This window comes from Hydra viridissima, unplaced genomic scaffold, assembly GCF_058129835.1.
Source record: "Hydra viridissima isolate aposymbiotic clone 2 unplaced genomic scaffold, HvirCarnegie_v1 scaffold_6, whole genome shotgun sequence".
In the NCBI taxonomy this organism is placed as follows: domain Eukaryota; kingdom Metazoa; phylum Cnidaria; class Hydrozoa; order Anthoathecata; family Hydridae; genus Hydra; species Hydra viridissima.
Genome location: NW_028324305.1, coordinates 8,792,034 through 8,812,492, shown reverse-complemented (window position 1 = coordinate 8,812,492; position 20,459 = coordinate 8,792,034). Strand labels below are relative to the sequence as shown.

The following is a 20,459-nucleotide window of genomic DNA, read 5'->3' as shown; positions in this document are numbered from 1 at the left end:
TCATTGATCGATTTAAAAGTTTGTCATCAAATGTGAAAAGTAGAAAGGAGAGAATTGCAATTGTGGCTGAAGAAACTAAATTGCTATGGAGAAAGCTAAATATTCCTATTCAACAAGGGAAATCGGCAGCAGAAAGAAAAATAGAAAATGTATTGAAAAAACTTGACAAAGATAGTCGAAAACCCGGAACTCAAAATTTTACACGATTGTTTGACATAACCGATGAGAAAGGTGAATGGTTGTGTCAGGAAGATAAAGAATTTTATTGTCTTCAAAAGTCAACAAATGGAAGAGCTGGATATTGTACCACAATTAAAGATGCTGAAGGTATTCATCCAAGAAAATTAGTGTTGATAAAGAAACAAATGTTCATCAGTCAAGGACAAGATTTTGTTGAATCAGCTAGTGAAGGAGAACCTTCAGAAAGTGAAGAGCAGTGTTCCAGCAGTGATATTGAAGCTGAAGGTCCTTCATCATCATCTAAAAAACAAAAAACAAATTCAGCAGTAAATTTAGTGATTTCTGCTAAGATTAGTACCAAAAAAGCACATAAAGTCTGTAAAACTCTTTCAGAAAGTGGTATTTCTATTCATACTCCAACGCAAAGTGGTATCTACAAAGGTGTTATAAAAGAAGGAGAAAAGTTGAAAGCAAATTATATGGAAAACCTAAAAAATGAAAAGTGGTCTTTGCACTTTGATGGAAAACAAATAAAGAAAATGGAACATCAAGTAGTTGTTTTGAAAAATGAAAATAGAGAGGTTAGGCTTGCTGTTCTGGAAATGATGAATGGAAAAAGTGAAACAATATATAATCCCAGTGGGCACACAGACGTCCATGGTACGTCCAAGGACGTCCAAAACGGTCCGTTCGGACGTCCACAATGGACGTCCTCGGACGTCCTTTGGACGTACCAAATGAAACGACTTTCGTCCGTCTATTTCGGACGTTTAAAGTACGTTCGAGGACGTCCAAAACGGTCCCTTCAAAAGTCCATATTAGACGTTATTTGGACGTCCTACGGACGTCCAAAGGTTATTTTGTCCGTTTAATAATGAATTATTAAGCTGAATAAAATTCAACGTTGAATTTTATTCAGCTAATTCTCATACCGACTCCATTTCTAACAACTATATTGAATACACACGTGTTTAGGGATTCAAGACACAAATCATTACAAAAAATAAAAAGAATAATATTTTTAAACATATATAATAAATACAATCTTGCAAAGACATTATTTTTTGGCTCGTTTCAATATGTCGCCAATGGCACCCTTGATGCTGCTTGAATCGTAACCAATTTTGTCACCAACAACGGCTTCTAAAGATATAATATTTATGTCAAAATTGTCTTTAAATTATAGGGCATGTTTTAGAAAATCAAAACAAATTTCAATTAAAATCAAAAGCAAAGTAAAATTTAAACCAAAAAATCAACAAATTATTTATAATAACAACTATTATTATTACAGAATTTAAAGTACATATGTACTTTAAATTCTATAATATGATTCTATGGAATTCTATAAATTCTATAATTGATAATATGGAAAACCGTCTAAGCCATATATACGTGGAACCATATGGTTCCACATATATGGCTTAGACGGTTTCTAGTTGTATAATTTGAAACAAATTTTACAACTACATACCCTTCCAAGTAAACGTATTGTACAAAACATAACCAGCCAATGTTTATGAGCTCCTCCTGTCCATACCACATTAAAGTGGGGATTTGATATTAGAATTTTCTATCTCCTAGATGAGTTGTTTTCACCACGGCTATGGAGCCTCACATTCCCCAATAAAAATTTATATTAAATAAAAACAACAATAAAAATTTATATTACTATGTTATCAGTTTTGGAAGGTCATACATAAAAAACTAAATTAAAACAAAAAACGACCGCAAATATATTTGCAAACAATGAATTGCAGAAAATAAGCAATGAACTACTGCTTCGTGTTCCTCTGCTTACTGTTAGCAAAAATATTCAGTCTTAAGTAAGATGCAATAGCTTTAAATTCGCATTCAATGCTCACCTTTTATGCCTTTATAATGAGCAGTGCCTGTAAATTTTCTCTTTCCTTTTCTACTGTCCTTGCTAAACAACGCCTGAATACCTTGGGGTCATGATTGCATTCAAAACATTTTTAATCGTTTTCCGTGGAGTCGCTGCTCCAACTGCTCTTATTTGAGTAACCTTAAAAATTAATTAAAAAAAAAAATAAAAACATGGTTAAATATTAAACAAAATTTAAATACCATTATGGTATTAAATATTGTGATATATATATATATATATATATATATATATATATATATATATATATATATATATATATATATATATATATATATATATATATATATATGTATATATATATATATATATACGGATCTCTTAAATGTTTTTCGCACAACACAATATATTTTTTCCATAAAGTGTTGGACAAAAGTAAACCATAAAACGCAAGACCAGATTATTAATATTTTTTCTTTCTTCTATTTAAAAGATTGCTGGGTTATTCGCTTGCTAAATAAATAAATACTATGAAATTATGCAAACAATTCTCAACTGTTTAATCTACTTGTTTTGTCTAAATGCCAAAATAAATATACTTGTAACATGTATATTTATTTCTTGCACTTAGAGGATATTTTACATAGAGAATCTTTAATGATTGCCATTATAATTTAGAAAAAAGTCATTTTAACTTATCTTTTTAATCTTTAGTGGAATAAGTGATAACTTATTTATTGATGATAACTGATAAGTTTATCAAACTAACCTTTTTGTAGGAGAAACATGTTGTCATTTCAATGATCGTCTGTGATCCATATCTGGATCAAATAATTTTTTTAAACTTTAATAAAAGCTATATCTATTAAACATATAAATAAAAAGCTGTGTATATATATATATAAATATATATGTATATATATATATATATATGTAAATATATATACATAATATGTATATTTATTATATATAAATAAGTTATGCTTTTAGAATCAATTAATCTTACCCCTTTCATAACAGGAAGCAAAAAATTCAAATACAACTTTTGCCAGCCTGAAATCCTTCGAATTTAGCAAACTGTATATATATACGCCAGTATGAAACTTTAAGTACCAACAAAGTTGTCATCCTTCGCTGTATCTTCTATATATATATATGTATATGTATATGTATATGTATATATATATATATATATATATATATATATATATATATATACATACATACACACATACATATATAATATATTTATTTCAAACAAAAATGTTGTTTAAAATAAATTTAGAATATATATGTACAATATTGTACATATATACTCCAAATTTTTTTAATATAAAAATAGGCACAAGTTCACCTTGTGCCTATTTATATTTAGATGTTGACAACATGTAAATATAAATAGGTACATGTACTATGTACATGTATCTATTTATATATTGAAATAAATTTAGAATATATATGAGACCACACTGGAAAAACGATCAAGCTACATTTTTATTGTTTTGAGTAAATTAGATTTTAAACTTCAAAAAACCATAGCTCACTTATTTGTTAAGCGAAATATCTGTGTAATTTGATCGGTTTTCTAGTTATATAGTCAATTATTATATAGTTAAACTGCAGCCGAACATAACAGGGGCAAAAACCCAAAAAAAGCAAAAATGTAGCTTGATCGTTATTCCAGTGTGGTCTTCATATATATATCAATATATATGACCTTAAAGGTCCATAGATAAAATTATATAGAAATAAAGAATTAACAAAAAGAATTAAATAAACTATATATAAAAACTTATTATCCGGTTAATCTTCTTCTGTTAATAGAATTCATAGTTAAATTTTTTAAAATAGTTGAGTTTTTAAGCATAATTTGACCTTCCGAAATATTTTTTGTGCCATGTTTAAAATGATTTACATTCACGCATGCGTAAAAGTAGAACACGGAGAAGAGAATATACGTCCTTTAGATGTGGACGTCCTATGGACGTCCCAGGACGTACTATTTTGGACGTATTATTAGTTGGACTATTTTGGACGTCCATTGGACGTCCCTAGACGTACCAATTTGGACTTGGACAAACAGACCTAAACGGTACGTCCTATGGACGTCCATAGACGTCCTGTGCCCACTGGGATGGGATAAAGCATGTGCTAGATGAGTATGAGCTGTGGCCAGCCATAAAAATGATTGTATCTGACACAACATCTACAAATACAGGATTAAGAAATGGTGTAGTTACACGGTTACAGAAACATTTTAAAACCATTGGACTAGAAAAGCCTGTTTTTATTGGATGCCAACACCATATTCTAGATACTCTTTTGAAACATGTCATGAATGATCTTTTTGAAGGATCGACAATGTCACCATATCTCCATTACCCTTTTGTGACAAGGTTGCAGCAAGATTACGAGAACTTGAAGCTATTGTTTAGTAATATTGGAAATCCTTTGACAAAAGTGAAGCGAACTCGCTGGAGAGATGACATGGATTTCCTGAATCACTTAATAGCATGTTATAGAAAGTTTAAAAGCACAGGTAACTTTCCAAAAGTTAATTTCAAATCACTTTCTGCTATAAGCAATGCAAGGTGGAATTCGAGAGCCATTTTTATTCTACTTGCTTACATTTTAGTACCAGAATACCAAGAATCAGAATCAGCTCAAGCAGCATGTGACTTCATCTGTGGTTCATGGGGTGATATATGGTTTGGGGGTCACTACTTCAATCCTGCAGACTTTGTTAATATATACATACATACATACATACATATAAATATATAAATATATATATATATATATATATATATATATATATATATATATATATATATATATATATATATAAACTTCAGATAGATTTTTGATCTCAATTTTTAATACTTTCTTCGTGATTTTTGGCGGCCATTGTTGGTACAACGTTAGCGCTTCAAAATCATTGAACATTCTTTGTTTGTGTTTTTATGTAGATATTTTATAGATAAAACTGAAAAGGATTTTAGTAAAATATGCATTTAATCGATTATTCAGTTCCTTGTTGTGTCGACAAATATGCCATATAATACACAAATACACAACAAAATAATACACAAATATATAAATACACAACAAAATAAAATGCTGTCTAAAGAACTTAAAATGATACTAGCAATAAAGATCAGAGAAAACAAAGAGGTTCCTTGGGAGGCTTAGTATGTTTTAATTAGCAAACAATTTAAATAAAAATATGTATAATTACATGTATATATATATATATATATATATATATATATATATATATATATATATATATATATATATATATATATATATACACAAGTGTTGTTATAGTATAAGTATGTAACATGTAGCATATATTAACATAATATAAGTATGTAATCAATCAATCATATATTTCTAACTAAAGATTTTACATTTAAGTTTACACACAAATAGTTATAAACTAATGTGAAGTAAACTACTAATAGTGCTTATGATATATAACAAGGGTTATAATAATGGCAATTTAATCATTATATTCAAAAACAGTAGCAACAGCAGAGATATATTACAATATATAAAATTAACAATGATAAAATGATGTAATGTATAGTATATATCAATTTTATATATATGTAATATATATACATATATATATATATATATATATATATATATATATATATATATATATATATATATATATATATAGTATTATAATATTCAATAGTTTTATTAACTTAATACACTAACATTGAAAACAGCTTCTCCTACACTGTGTATAATACGATAAATTGTGTTGGTAGAGATTCCATGACAGTCTCTGAGAACATGAAAAAAGACATTTGTGCCAATAAAATGAAGAAATATCATTATCTGGAAACGTACTGAAAAGCTTTTATTTCGCTTAATATGTTGCAAATCATCTTTAAGCCTAGTTTCTAAAAATCTAATAAAGCTCTTGGGACTCGATACTGCTCTCGAAAAACGTTGTCAGAAACATCTTCGTTAAAAAAGCAGCCATTTAAACTAAAATGAAATTGAAGAACAAAACAAAAATGTAATTTCTGCGCCTATTTATTATCATTTCTGATTTTATTCGATAAAAGGTCATTAAAAAAAACCTCAAAATTTAGTAATTTTAAGTGAACATCACTTAAAATAATTAAACACCAATCTCTCGAGGCAATCGGTGGCGAAGCTCATTTTCTACAACTTCGAAATCTAAGTCTTCATCCGAAAAAATTAAATCATGTTCCTATTTTAATTTTACACAGTTTTTTTAAACACTAAATACTAGAATGTAAAAATATTTATAAAAATAGAATAGGCAGCACAGCCTACTTAATAACTAATAAAATTTATTAAGTAGGCCTACTTAATAAAAATTAAAAAAAAATTGTTGTTTTAATTGACGTATTACGAATAAAAAAAAGTACGATAATTTTAGTGACGTATACGTTTTATGCTTTATAGCAATGCACAGTGATCAGGAATAACTTAAAATTAAGCCAAAAGTAATTTTGTCAAAAATATTTATTCAAAATTGCTGAAAATTTACTCTAAGATGTAAAAAAAGTAGACAAGGAAAGAAGACTCAAAATATTTTAAAAATGGTTAAGTATGGTCAAGGGGTAGCAAATTTTACTGGGCCCCCCTCCCCACCACCTTGCCCCTGAGTAATTTTAACTAATTAAGTTTTAAACTAATTATCATTTTGAAAACCAAATGAAAAATTATGAAAATAATTATTTAACATGATCTGTGCGTTTTAAATTTCACCTAAATTGAAAAATAAGCTTAAAAATAAATCAGCATCGTCTTATTTATTATGTTCATATACATCTTCGTAATCTATTTCTTCAGTAACTAATTCATAATTTTCTTCATCTTCGTTTTCATTGTCATACTCATTGTACTCATTATCAGTTTCATTATCACTTTGGATTTCATCAATGGTATTTTTACTTGATTTTTTAACAAGTTCTAGAGCGCTCTTTGATAATTGAATTGTTTTAACTTTACTTCTATCTTGAGAAATTATCATAGTTGATTTTATTGGATCACTTGTAATAAGAAGATTTCCCATTTTTTCACTCTTTCTTCTTTTTGTTCTGCTGCTTGATTGTTCCCTTTCAAGGGATTTTCTTCTAGGTGTTTTCTTTTCATTTTGATACGTTATGTTATTGAAAGTTGACGCAATAGAATGTTCTTCTAATTTTTCTAGAATAACTAGATCTGATTGAAGCCAACTTGCTTCTTTAATTTCAAAGCTATCACGTTGTCGATTATGATTATAAAGTTTCTTTTTTAAGTTTTGAATAAAATTTTCCATTTTTTTTAGTATACTTCTATATTGTTTGGAAGAACGCAAGTCTGTCTGATTAACTTCCAAAATGTAATCAAAAAGTAAATTTTGAAGCAATTTATTTTTATCGATTAAAACTCTGATTTAATAACTAAATAAAGCTGATGTTTAGTAAACTTTATATTCATTTTAAACTAAAAAGAAAGATAAATTATTTTAACTTTTGTATGCTTATATATATATATATATGAAGACCTCAGTGGAAAAACCAGCGTTGTCACATTTTTCTTATTTTGAGATAATCAATTTTTAAAGTTCAAAACGTTCTTTAAAATTTAATTTATACACTGCTTTTTAGTTTTATGTATATATATATATAGATTAACTATATTTATATCAGATTATTTCTTAAAAAATAAAAAACAAGTATTTTTCAATGTATTTTTCAGAAACAAAAGTTCATTATAAATAAATGGACATCACTTATTTTTTCCTTGGAATTTTAAGGTGGCGTATTTACTATTTTTAGCCCTTCTTTTTTGTTTAAAAACAAAACAATATCTTAAAAATAGGCTATTAATGATGTAAGGAATTTTGCGACAAATGCACAGAAATGCTTAGAATTTGCTTGTAATGTCAATTCTGTGATTATTTCGTCAAATTGGAGCCTTTCACCGAGATTTCTCGGAGCCTTTAGACATTTTGCTGTTGTAACCTATCAGGCTGAGCACGAAAATGACAAAGACAATCAACAGAGAGGCTGGCAAGTACCGGATTTGGCGACAAAACCCCGTTTTTGGCTCAATTTCCATACAAAACGTCGAAATTTGGGCCAAATGTGGCCAAATTCGAGTCTTTCACCGACTCCTCTTGGATCCCTTGGCCTTATTTTGTTGTATCCTGTCAAGCTGAGCACGAAAATGACAAAGACAATCAACAGAAAGGCTTGCAAGTACCGGATATGGCGACAAAACCCCGTTTTTTGCTCAATTTCCATACAAAACGTCGTAATTTTGGCCAAATTTGGCAAAAATCAAGGATTTCACCGACTCCTCTTGGATCCCTTGGCCTTATTTTGTTGTATTCTGTCAGGTTGAGCAAAAAAATGCCCAAGGGCATCAAGCAATTCAGTGGTAAGTACCGAATTTTGCGACAAATGCACAGAAATGCTTAGAATTTGCTTGTAATGTCAATTCTGTGATTATTTCGTCAAATTGGAGCCTTTCACCGAGATTTCTTGGAGCGTTTGGACATTTTCTGTTGTAACCTATCAGGCTGAGCACGAAAATGACAAAGACAATCAACAGAGAGGCTGGCAAGTACGGATTTGGCGACAAAACCCCGATTTTGGCTCAATTTCCATACAAAACGTCGAAATTTGGGCCAAATGTGGCCAAATTCGAGGCTTTCACCGACTCCTCTTGGATCCCTTGGCCTTATTTTGTTGTGTCCTGTTATGCTGGGCACGGAAATGACTACCCAATACAATACAATTGAGGCTCCTGAAAATGAAGGTAAATCTGAACTTAAAGTTGCTGAATGTTTATGGCTAAACCAGATGAAGAAAATTTTGTTAGAAATCCTTAGGAATCAACTCTCCAAAAACATTCAACCATGATAGGATTACCTGGAGCTCATCCGACTGACACTAATCACACTGGTTGAAAATGATGATGTAATTCAATCTATCTTGCTAGGTAGTTAGCAAAAGGAAAATACTATCTGAAAATCTATTTGTTCTGTAGACAGTTCAAACTTACAGCATATGAACTGCAGGGTCTTCGTCATATCTGTCTTTTCATTATTACCATTTATGTGAAAATCTGATTTTAAGCTTCAAACAGTTCTGATGCTCCATACATTTTGATAACATTTGATGACCTTTGTGTACTCCAGACTTTTGAGTCTTATGGTAATATTGACAAACAGATAGCAGACATTACAATTTAGAAAATGAGAGGACATTTATTGTATTTAAGCGAAGATTTAATTGGACTTGCATTATTTTCTGAATTTTTCCCAAGTTGTGAGAAAGAGGCTGTGGTTGCTGCTCTAAAGATACCACCAATGAAAACTGATCTCAGAAGAGTTGATTCAAAATTAGTTGCACACTTTCAGGAAAAGACTCTGTCGGATTTTATCACTCAAAGATCGATGAATCTGTTCGCTGTGCTTAAAGTTAATCCAATTTTTCTTACTTTTAATCCAGCTGCATGGGTTTCTCTCCTGCCTATCTCACTGCCAAGCAAAAAATACCAAGCATGAGAGTCACCAATGACTGTGCTGATATTGAATTGCTTGAAAATCACAGTAAAACTTATGTATCAAATTCGGCATTTTGACTTCGACTTGCTTAGAGTATCAATCCATGACCAAATATTTTTTTTGGGTTGAGATCTGGTGATCTAGGGCACCAAAGCAACAAACTGAATTTGTTTGTGCTAAACCATTTACTATATGCTGCATAAGTTGGAGCCCCATCTTGCTGGAAGAGCGGTTTTTCAAAAACTATTTTCTAAATATATGGCTATCCACCTTTTCTCTTCATCTCTAGCTGCACCTCTAAAATTTCAAATTCAAATTACCATTGAAATTTTAGTTAAAGAATTATATAATTGTGTTATGATTGTTGTTGTAATTGATTACATAATTTATTTTTTATCAAATCACTAATTATCTAATTGCTGCGTTTTTCTTAGATTCTCTTTTCAATAATGAAGATGAGGAACAGAAAAAGCCTCCTGTTCCTAAACACGATGAAAATAATATTTTAGTCTCTAAACCGAATAAAGATTTCGTCAATAGAAATGCAGTAGGAAACATTTTATCTATTCCGAAAAAACCGGCATCTAAATTTGTGGATACAAAAGGAGGCGCAACACATACGTTAGAACTATCTGGATTGATCCCTGTATATTTGAAAAAAAAAAGATTATGGAAAATTGCCAAATTACTTAACACAAAGGAAAGAAGAATTATCGGACTTGCAAAGTGAGTATGACTATTTTCTTCAAGAATCTATTAATCATGGTACAATAAAATGTGTTTCCGCAACTGAAAGGTCTGTTGGTTAACACAGGTTACATTCATTAAGAGATGTTAAACAATTCAAAGTCAATTGAAGTTGTTAATATTGCTTTACAACTCTACCAAATGTAAATCTATTATTTTGTTCTAATTTTTTTTAGGAAGAATATAATTGCTGGTTTAAAATTAAACTGGGAGGAAATTCATCATCAATACCAAGGGCTCTCAGTCGTTACGGATACTGCTCCAAAAAAGAATCGTAAAGAACGCATGGAAGCCGAAATGAATCAACTGGAAAAAGATATTGAATTGCTTGAAAATCACAGTAAAATTTATGTATCAAATTCGGCATTTTGACTTCGACTTGCTTAGAATTGCTTTAAATTGTGTAGCATATACTTATATTTTTATTGTAGAAAAGTATTTTTGAAATTGCAATATATATTTTTTTTACAGGGTCCAATACCTATGCGCCTAAACAAATCCTTATTTGTAATTTCTTAACAAACCACTTTTTCTTACTCTAGCGACTACATTTTTATTTTAATATTACTTTCTTTAGCGGCAAACTAATTTATCCAATCAAATTTAACTATGAAAAAATTAATTAACACAAGATCAGCTTGAAATAAACAATAATTTATTGATTAAATGAATATTAACAAACGTAAAATCTTTAAGCATGAGATTTTGAATTTTGTCCTGCTTCAGTTTTAATTATCCAGACGAGGCCTGAACCTCTTGCAGATGTCCTTGATATACTCGATGGAGAGGTCATCCAATGATTTCCTTACGGATTGACAAAGATCATACAGGTTAGGATGTTGCATGTAGCAACCCCCAACTAGAACTTGAGCCCATATGCTAAAGTCCAAAGGATTCAAATATGGATAGCATAGAAAAAATAACAAAGTTATAATAAAAATACTACCTATGCCATTTATCTTGGGCCATCCGTTAGTTTACTTTTTCATTCTTTCTTTTTTTTTTGCGAAATTCGAACTTTGAGCGGTTGAAATAGGAAAAGCGTAGTAGATTATCCTAATTTGAGCCTAAATAAGTCTTCCGACATCTAGGGGGCATTAGTCACTCGCCTATAATGCAAAAAAGACTGAAGATCGACCCTGGTGTATATTTATCCTGATATTCTTATTTTTTCACTTTTCATTACCCCAAGCATAGGTTACATCCTGAACTTTGACTCTAACAAATCAGGTAATAACTTACTTGAGCTTAGAAAATAAAAATTTACAGATTAACATAAGATAGTAAAATATTTTCTTTCTAAAACAAAATAAAGTTAAAGATTGTCTTTTAAACTGCATAAAAATTAGGTTTACTGGCCCTGCTATTAGTCTGATCCACCATGTGCTTAGCGTAACCTTGTATATTGCCTTTGTCAACTTCTAAAGGTCTTGCAAAGTATTTTCTAAAAATTTACAATGGAGAAGCTGAACAGAAGAATGAAATTTAGCAAAACACCTTATTGTGAGATTTAACACAAGTATTTAAAGTGATCAATTATTGGAAAAAAAAGATTAATTAGTATTTAACATTGTCATTTCTTACTTTGGCTATGAAACTATCTGCTTAATAATCTCATTCACATATATCACGTTTTGAAGAGTGCTCGATATTTATATTTCATTGTCCTATGAGAAACAAGGATTAAAAAATTGTCAGTATTAATCCAGCACCTTGAATTATACACAATTTAATATAGTTATCATACAATGAAAAAAAAAAATTAAATGGAATTCAAGGAAGCAATTTAAAAAATTTCCCTCTTATATTTGTATAGGTTTTATTTAGACCCACCACCAATTAAAACTTCAAGTTGATTAAAGGCAAATAATTGATGAAAAACATATGTATGTATGTATGTATGTATGTATGTATGTATGTATGTATGTATGTATGTATGTATGTATGTATGTATGTATGTATGTATGTATGTATGTATGTATGTATGTATGTATGTATGTATGTATGTATGTATGTATGTATGTATGTATGTATGTATGTATGTATGTATGTATGTATGTATGTATGTATGTATGTATGTATGTATGTATGTATGTATGTATGTATGTATGTATGTATGTACTTGCAAGTATTTATATTTTTAACGTCTTAAGCTATACTGGGTTAACGTATACCAAGTATATTACCCAGAAAACGAATCATAAAAATTAGAAAAGATTAAGTGAAACATTTAATTCAGTTTCAAGTATAAGCCAAAAACAAAAAGATAAACATAGCATCAAGACAAATGGTTTGATATATTTTCATGTAAAACTTTCAAAGTAGAAAACGATTATTGTATTGCTTGAAACAGCTAGTAAATATTTAAAAATCTAAAGTTTCATAGGCCAGTTTAAATCTCTTAAACACAGGTCAACAAATAATCAAACAACCAAAAAAGATTGGCTTTATGAGATTTTTTTTCTCATTACTGATATTTTTATTTACTGATCTTTTTATAGTTTTTTTTTTACCACGGCAGAAGAGACTAATTTCCTATAGTTATTACCTCTACCAGATTTCAACATTTGTTATTTGATTACAACCTGATGTTGTCAAGTAAAAATGTAAATTTGATCACACGGTTTTACATAAAAAAAAACAAAAAAAAAAACAAAAAAAAAACACTTAAAAAACGCTGATCGACTTAATATCTCAAAGTGTCGTTAACGATATTCGCTCCTTTTCGTCGTTTTAGGGGCGACGCCGGAAGTTCATAAAAATCGTCGGATTTTCTAATCGTTTCACAAATCACAAGCTTTAAAAATGGGTAATAATAATTATCAAAGTGTACCAGACTGAACATTACTGAAAAGGTTGTGCTTAGAGCTCAATATTATTTATTTTTAAAGATATTCTCCTTTTTCAGAAAAGACAAAATCCGTCATAACCCATATCGTCGTAAAAAATCAACATTTTAATTTTTAACAGCTTTTGCCTAGTAACTTTCATTTTATTGAATTATTCGCCAAAAAAAAATATGCTTAAAAGAAATGTTTAGTGGTGCAACCGAACACTGACTAGAGTCAGACATGCCTTAAATCACCCGGCAGCGTGATTAATTAATTACGCAGAAAATAAAAAAGAAGACGAAGTTACTCCGAACAATACTCTGGACAATCTGTATATGCTTAAATTAGCATTTTTAAAATTATTAACGTCTAAATCAGCGCTGGCCATACTTTTTGGCACGAGAGCCGCATTCAAATACTTACAGTTGTGGACAAAATAATAGTAGTGGTTAGTAAAACAATGATTTGTGATAATAATTTTATGTAAATTTAAATATGAATTAATAAATTTAGGCATAACAGTAATACAAACACTAAATAATGAAATGGGAGTAAAAAATGTTGGTAACAGTGTTCAAATTACTTTAGGGAAGTCCCGAATTTCATATACGAACATATCTAGATTTGTAGGTTAAAATAACATATCTGTTGTTTCCTATCAACTTATTTATATTAGCTTTTTGCTTATTTGGTTTTAATAAGACTAATTAAAGGTAAGATTAATTTTAGTGTTAATTTAATGAAGTATATAAAGTAATTGTATAAATTTATTTTATAAATAGAAATTATGGGTCGTGCAAAGCATTGTAGTGCAAAAAAGAGACAACTAATTATTAAATTAAAACAAGAAGGGAAAACATACAAATTTATTCAAGAGACATTAAGTTGTTCTCCTATGATGATTAGAAATGCTCTAAAATGGAAAAATGTAGGCGAAACAAGAGGCCGAAAACAAAAAACGACTGAACATGAAGACAGATTGATAAAACGTGCTGCTGTTGCCGATCCTTTTGTAACTTCCCGCCATATCAAAGAAGATTTAAATTTAAGCGTTTCTTCGAGAACAGTACGTAGGCGGTTAGTACAAAGTAAGTTAGTCGCCAGAAGCCCAAGAAAAGTTCCCCTTTTGAAAAAAAGGCATGTGGTAGCAAGATAACATTTTGCAAAAACGCATGCAGATTGGCCTGTTTCGAAATGGCGTAATATTTTGTGGTCTGATGAAAGCAAAGTTGTTTTATTTGTGTCAAGTGGACGCAGGATGTATGTAAGGAGGCCACCTAACTCTGCATACAAACCGCAATACACCATAAAAATTGTAAAACATGGCGGAGCAAAAAAAAATATTTGGGGTTGTTTTTCTTATTATGGCGTGGGGCCAATCTATAAGATTGATGGTATTATGGACCAAGACATATACCTAATTATTTCAAAATACCATGTTGCCCTATGCAGAAGAAGATATGCCCCTAAGATGGGTTTATATGCAGGACAACGACCCAAAGGATACCAGTCGCAGGGTAAAAAGTTGGTTCATCGAGAATAGGGTTGCAGTTATGGATTGGCTTGCACAGTCACCGGATCTCAATCCGATCGAAAACCTTTGGACAGATGTAAAAGAGGCAGTTTGTTGTCAAAAACCAAAAAATCAGCAGAAGTTATGGCAAGTTGTCCAGAATGCTTGGAACAACATTCCTTTAGAACGTTGTCAAAATTTGATTAACTCAATGCCAAATAGAGGCAAAGCTGTGATAAAAAACCAGGGGCATGCGATTAAATATTAATTTTTTACCATTGTTTAATTAAATTTTTATCATTTTTTTGTTAATAAAATAAATTATTTGCAATATAACATTAAATAAATTAATACTACTATTATTATGTCCAACCTATTTTTTATACTTATATAAATATTATAAATAAAAGCAAAAATTTTAAATTTTCTACTAATTAGTTTATCATCTCACACCTATTTAATTAATAATCCAGTATTACAATTTCATTTCCAGTAACTGTTGAAAGATAATAATATTAATTCCTTAATTTTAATCACACTACTATTATTTTGTCCACAACTGTACGTGAACCAAAGAGCCGCATTAAATACTTCGTTAAGAAAATTTTTCTGCATTCTTTTTTTTAAGATATTTTGCCTCACAAAAAAATTAGAAACTGGTGGCAAAATAAGTGCTGTAAAATACACCATAAAGTTAAACTTAAATTTTTATGAAAAGAAATAAATCTTTTTAAAGAAATTTTTCTAAAAAACCTTTTGTGTACAAATTTTATGCTTACTAGTAGTTTTTATGTCTAAATTTAAAAAAAAAGTTTTTCAAAGGCAAAAACTTTACTTTAAATGTAAGCTTGTTTAGAATTTCAAATTATCTTGAGTGTTTCGAAAAACTCATTTATATCAAGTTAAATAAAAATCTGATTCCCTTTTACTCTCACACAAGAAAAACTAGTTATAGAATTGTTTTAAGAAGCATATTCACATCATAAGTTTTTAAAAAAGTAACAAAATTACAAACAGTTATGAATTTTCCAATCAGGCACTAAGATTCTGAACTTTACTAGTAAGTCTCTTAAAATCTGGCTTCAAGCTTGTAGTTGCTGTTCTAAGTAATTCTGACAAATGCTCAGTGGTTAGATTTGCACGATACTTTAATTTGACAAACTTCATACTGGAAAATAAAGACTCACATGTGTATGTTGAACCAAAAATTGAAATAAATTTTATGCTAATCTTTTTCAGTAGGGGATACTTAACCTCAGGCACTATATTCCAAAATTCCAATAAAGTTAGTGTTTTATGCAACATCAGAAGATTTTCATCTTCTTGGAGATCTAATAGTTCTGTTTCAAATTAAGATACTTCTTCAACTATGTTTGATGGAATTGGAAAACCATCACCAATAATATCAATTAAAAAAGGATTTATTATAAATCCTAAAGATGATTTAAGTGCATGCAAATCTATGAACATTTTTTGAAAGTATTCTAGTAAATTCTGTTATTTTTCCCTGTATGATTCAATATTATGGTCATCATACTGAATTGAAGGATTAGAAATAATCATCTTCTTCATTTAAGGAAAATGGTTAAAGGTTTTTAAAGAAAGATCTCTCTAAAAAAAGGGTAATTTTTTTTGAAAACTAAAATTAGTCTGAGCAAAATCAGATATAATTTTTTCTTTTCCCTGAAGAGATAAATTCAGACTTTGTAAATGTTGCATTATATCAGTCAAAAACAAAAGATCTTGCAAAAGGTTCATATCATCAAGAATTTCAAAGGTTTTTTTCTTTTCAATCAAAAAAGATTTAATTGGTTCTAATAATTCTACGAACTTACAAAAAGCATCACCGCTTGAAAGCCACCGTACAGCATAGGAAATTAAAATGTTTTGCTACTAAATGTTCACAGTGAATCAAACAATGAACTGGAATGAACTCTGGATACTTAGGATCTTTTTTTAATAAACCAATAAATCCAACATGTTTGCCAACCATTGCTGGTGCACCATCTGTACACTAGCAAGCTTGTTGATAGGTGCATTGGTTTTAAGTAGAACTGTTTTAAGAGTTTCTTTATATCAACTCCACAAGATGTATCATTTAGTTCAACCAAATCTAGTAATTATTCTTTCAAAATTGCATCTGATGTCACGTACCTAACAAATACTGACATTTGAGATTTATCTTAAACATCTGTTGGTTCATCTAGAGATAAACCGAATGCTTCACAGTTTTTTAAGTCATTCAACAAGTGCTGCTCAATATCAGCACTAATCTCAGATAATCTTCTTTCAATTGAATGTCGAGAAATAGGAATCTGTGAAATTAATCTTTGGATTTTTCTATTTTTAGGATCTAAAACTATGAGCACATCTGAAATATTTTGCTTTACAATTTTTCTAATTCTCCATCAGTGTAAGGATGTTTTACTCTTGCAATTTTCCATGCTATAACAAAACTTGCTTCTGTAGAAATAATTGATTCTTTACTGAAAGATGAAGCATTTATTTGATTGTTAATTATCTTTTTGAGCAATTCAATTCTATTTTTCCTGTAATCTGAATTTAATGGACATTCCTTGGAAAAACTTATATGTTTAGTTTCATAGTGGTGTTTAATATTCCCTGACTTGTTGTGAGCAAGTTCTTTATTACAAATTAAACATATCGGTTTATTTCCTTTTTCAATAAATGCAAATTTTTCTGTCCTATCTTCATTAAATATTCTTTTCTCGTCATCAATTTTTCTTTTCTTACTGCTGATGCAAAGTGAATTATTGTTAGTATTTACTTTATCTATTTCAAAAAAATAAGTTTTGCGATTAAGTAAAGTCAATACGAAGAGTCGAAATGAAATTTCAAGAGCCGCATGCGACTCGCGAGCCACGTTTTGGCCATCCCTGGTCTAAATCAAACAAGTCTTTATACCAATTAAATCTTACAAAGTCATGATGTTTTTTAGCTTATGCAATGTTCAAAAAAGCTTTTTCAATGTCAGCAATAAAAGCGATTCTCTTCGCACGAAAACATAATAGTATACAAAATGTTGTAAGGGATGGTTCTGAAAATAAACATTCATTTAACGAAGGACCAGAGTTGGAAAAAATTTGCATCAAAAACTGTAAGCAATTTTGAAGTTAGTTTATCTTCCCGAATAACTGGACGGTGAGGAAGATTATCCACGTCAAAAATGTTACTTTCAAAATTAGAGACTTTCTCGATTACAACACCTTTAACAAATTGACCCTTAATGATATTATAGTAAGATGAAAAGAAACCTCCATCGTCTGTAAATTTTTCTCTCATGCTAAAAATCTTGATTTACATAAGTTATTGTTATTTCCATTCACTAGATAATTTGACTTAAACGGCAATTCGACTTCATACATTGCACCATTCAATTTGATATTTTTAAGAAAATTTTTATGCGCAACCACATCATCCTCACTAATTTTGGAATCCTCACATAATAAATTCAAATTCTTTTTAATCAAAATTTTTTCGCCGTTTAACTCTGACGAGACTTTAAAAACATGAAATGATAAAACAGTTGAATTATCAACTTGATTTCTATTAACCATCATGAATCCGCTTATTATATATCCAACTTTAGATTTAATCGCTACTGGACCGTTAACACCCATAATAATTTAATTTTTCATGAAGTTCCAATAAAAATTAGCACCTATTTAATTATTGACTGATAATTTTCCTTAGAATTAATAATCTTAGACCCTTAAGATGTTTGTAATTATTACAAGCTATATTAATGTATTTTTCACATCAAGGAAAACATATGTCTTTCACAAAACATTCAATATTTATAAAATACCTATAAATACTTTCAATAGAAACCCTTACTTTATCTAAGATCTCAGAAATACTACCGTGTCCAAATGTTTTAATGTTAACTTCCTTACTACCAATACGTTTCAGATTTAGTTTGAAACATGTTTTGGGAGTAATATAGCTTGGTTGCGAAGAATTGTCGATAAAAGTCTGCATGTAGCATAAATGGAATGTTTTTCATTTTTAACAGTAGCTAAAGCTGTTTGTAATAAAACGGTTTTAGTCGGTTGAAGAATAGACTTAGAAGAAGAAAGAACGGAGGTATTCGCAACTGAAGCCAACTCGGCATCCTTAATATCTCTGGTCTTGTTGTTAATATATTTATAATCTCTACTGTCAAGGTCACAAATTAATACACGATGAAAACGATTACATTTAAAACATTTTAATTTTGAGGAACACTTATTACTAAAATGCCCATTACGAAGACAACGAAAGCAATATCTTTTATCGCTTAAAACTTTTTTTTCAATCCGTAATGTTTGTTACTATTTTGCACTGATGCGATTTATGATTATTTTCTCGAATTAAACAGAAAGGTGAATAAAAATCATTTTCCTTATAGTTATAAATTTTCTATCTATGACTTGATTGCTCACTTGAATGAAATGTGCTGGCAATAAAAGATAAAGTATGAGAAAGGAACTTGTGCGTTCACATGCTCTTAATTCAGATTTAAATACATGGAACACATCAATAATTTCCCAGGTTCCATCATCACTAAGCTTAACACTTATAATTAAATTCAGTTCTTCAGGAAGCTTTTCAAGTATAATAGGAACAAGAAAAGATCCATACATTGAAGAATCAATATCAATATTTTCTAAACTACAAATCTGAACTTCAACAGTGTCTATAAGGTTTCTCATTGAATTGACATTTTTAATACTGTTTATTCGTTCAAGCTTTAAAAGTTTTCCCATATAAAAGGAAACCGTCAAATATTTATTTGAAAATCGCTATTTTAAAATGTCTAAGGCTATAATATAATTGTCATTTAAAAAGAACAGAACATTAATTGCAGAATAGGCTTGTCCGTGAACCAAGTTTCTTATATATGTCATTTTTTGAATGTTACTTAAATCATCATTTTTTGCATCATTAATTGCACAGTCAAATTTCTCCAAAAAGGATTGCCAATTTCCCCAATTTCCATCAAATGCTTCTATTTTCAAAGTCAGAAGTTTGATTGGCTTGTTATTTTCAAACGTTAGTTTAGAATTTAAAGTTTAACGTTTAATACTCAATTTAAATTTGATTGCTAAATCATCATTAATTTGCATTTCATCTGCATCTTCGATCAACAATGAAATTTCATCATCTAGAACTTTGATTCTCTCGAGTCTATCATTTGCAGTCTCTCTCAAATTAATAAGTTCTGATAAATTATCATTTTGATTTACATCTCCCATTAAGTCATTAGCCTGATCGAATATTTTTAAAAATAGAATTAACATTCATATTTTTCACTCTTCTTTTAGTTGTTAGGACATTTCACAAATTTGATTTTAAATTTAAACAGGATTTTTCTAACTCAAAGTATAAAAGTAAATCTCACAAACAGCAATTAATATTCGAATATTTTTTAAATTTTAAACGCTTTAAACGTTTCTAATGAACTTTTGATAAATTTTTTTTATTGCTCATAATAATTTGTTAAAAAAAACAAACTTTTCAGTTATTGACGAGAGCAATACAACAAAATAAAATCCAAAAGTGTTAGCATGTAATTTTAACGACTAAATTAAAAATTAAGAAGTATAGCAGAAAGCTAAACCTATTTTTAAATTTCTTTTTTTTTTTTTACCTATTTTTAAATTTTTTAAAACTAATTTTAACCCTAATATGTCTAATTTTCCTTTAGTATTTGTTCCTCTACCAAACGTACGATCTCTTAACTTATATCTTAACCTTAAATCATGTAACTTATTTTAATTCAACATA

The 20,459-nt window shown here is 29.3% G+C and overlaps 1 protein-coding gene and 2 pseudogenes across 3 annotated transcripts; 2 read left to right on the top strand and 1 right to left on the bottom strand.

Annotated features, from left to right (window-relative positions):
• Positions 1 to 985: 985 nt before the first annotated feature.
• Positions 986 to 3,207, bottom strand: LOC149886897 (uncharacterized; annotated as a pseudogene). Its single transcript, XR_016453768.1, has 4 exons — positions 3,033 to 3,207; positions 2,796 to 2,847; positions 2,046 to 2,206; positions 986 to 1,323 (listed from the first exon to the last, which is right to left on the bottom strand). The product of XR_016453768.1 is annotated as an uncharacterized LOC149886897 (transcript).
• A 959-nt stretch (positions 3,208 to 4,166) lies between these two features.
• On the top strand, positions 4,167 to 4,810 carry LOC149886896 (uncharacterized). Its single transcript, XM_090091448.1, has 2 exons — positions 4,167 to 4,565; positions 4,662 to 4,810. The coding sequence occupies exons 1-2, from the start codon at positions 4,211 to 4,213 to the stop codon at positions 4,808 to 4,810; spliced, it is 504 nt and encodes a 167-aa protein (XP_089947574.1). The 5' UTR covers positions 4,167 to 4,210.
• Positions 4,811 to 9,266: 4,456 nt separating this feature from the next.
• Positions 9,267 to 11,106, top strand: LOC149886895 (enkurin pseudogene; annotated as a pseudogene). Its single transcript, XR_016453651.1, has 3 exons — positions 9,267 to 9,530; positions 9,970 to 10,374; positions 10,502 to 11,106. The product of XR_016453651.1 is annotated as an enkurin pseudogene (transcript).
• The last annotated feature ends 9,353 nt before the right edge of the window (positions 11,107 to 20,459 follow it).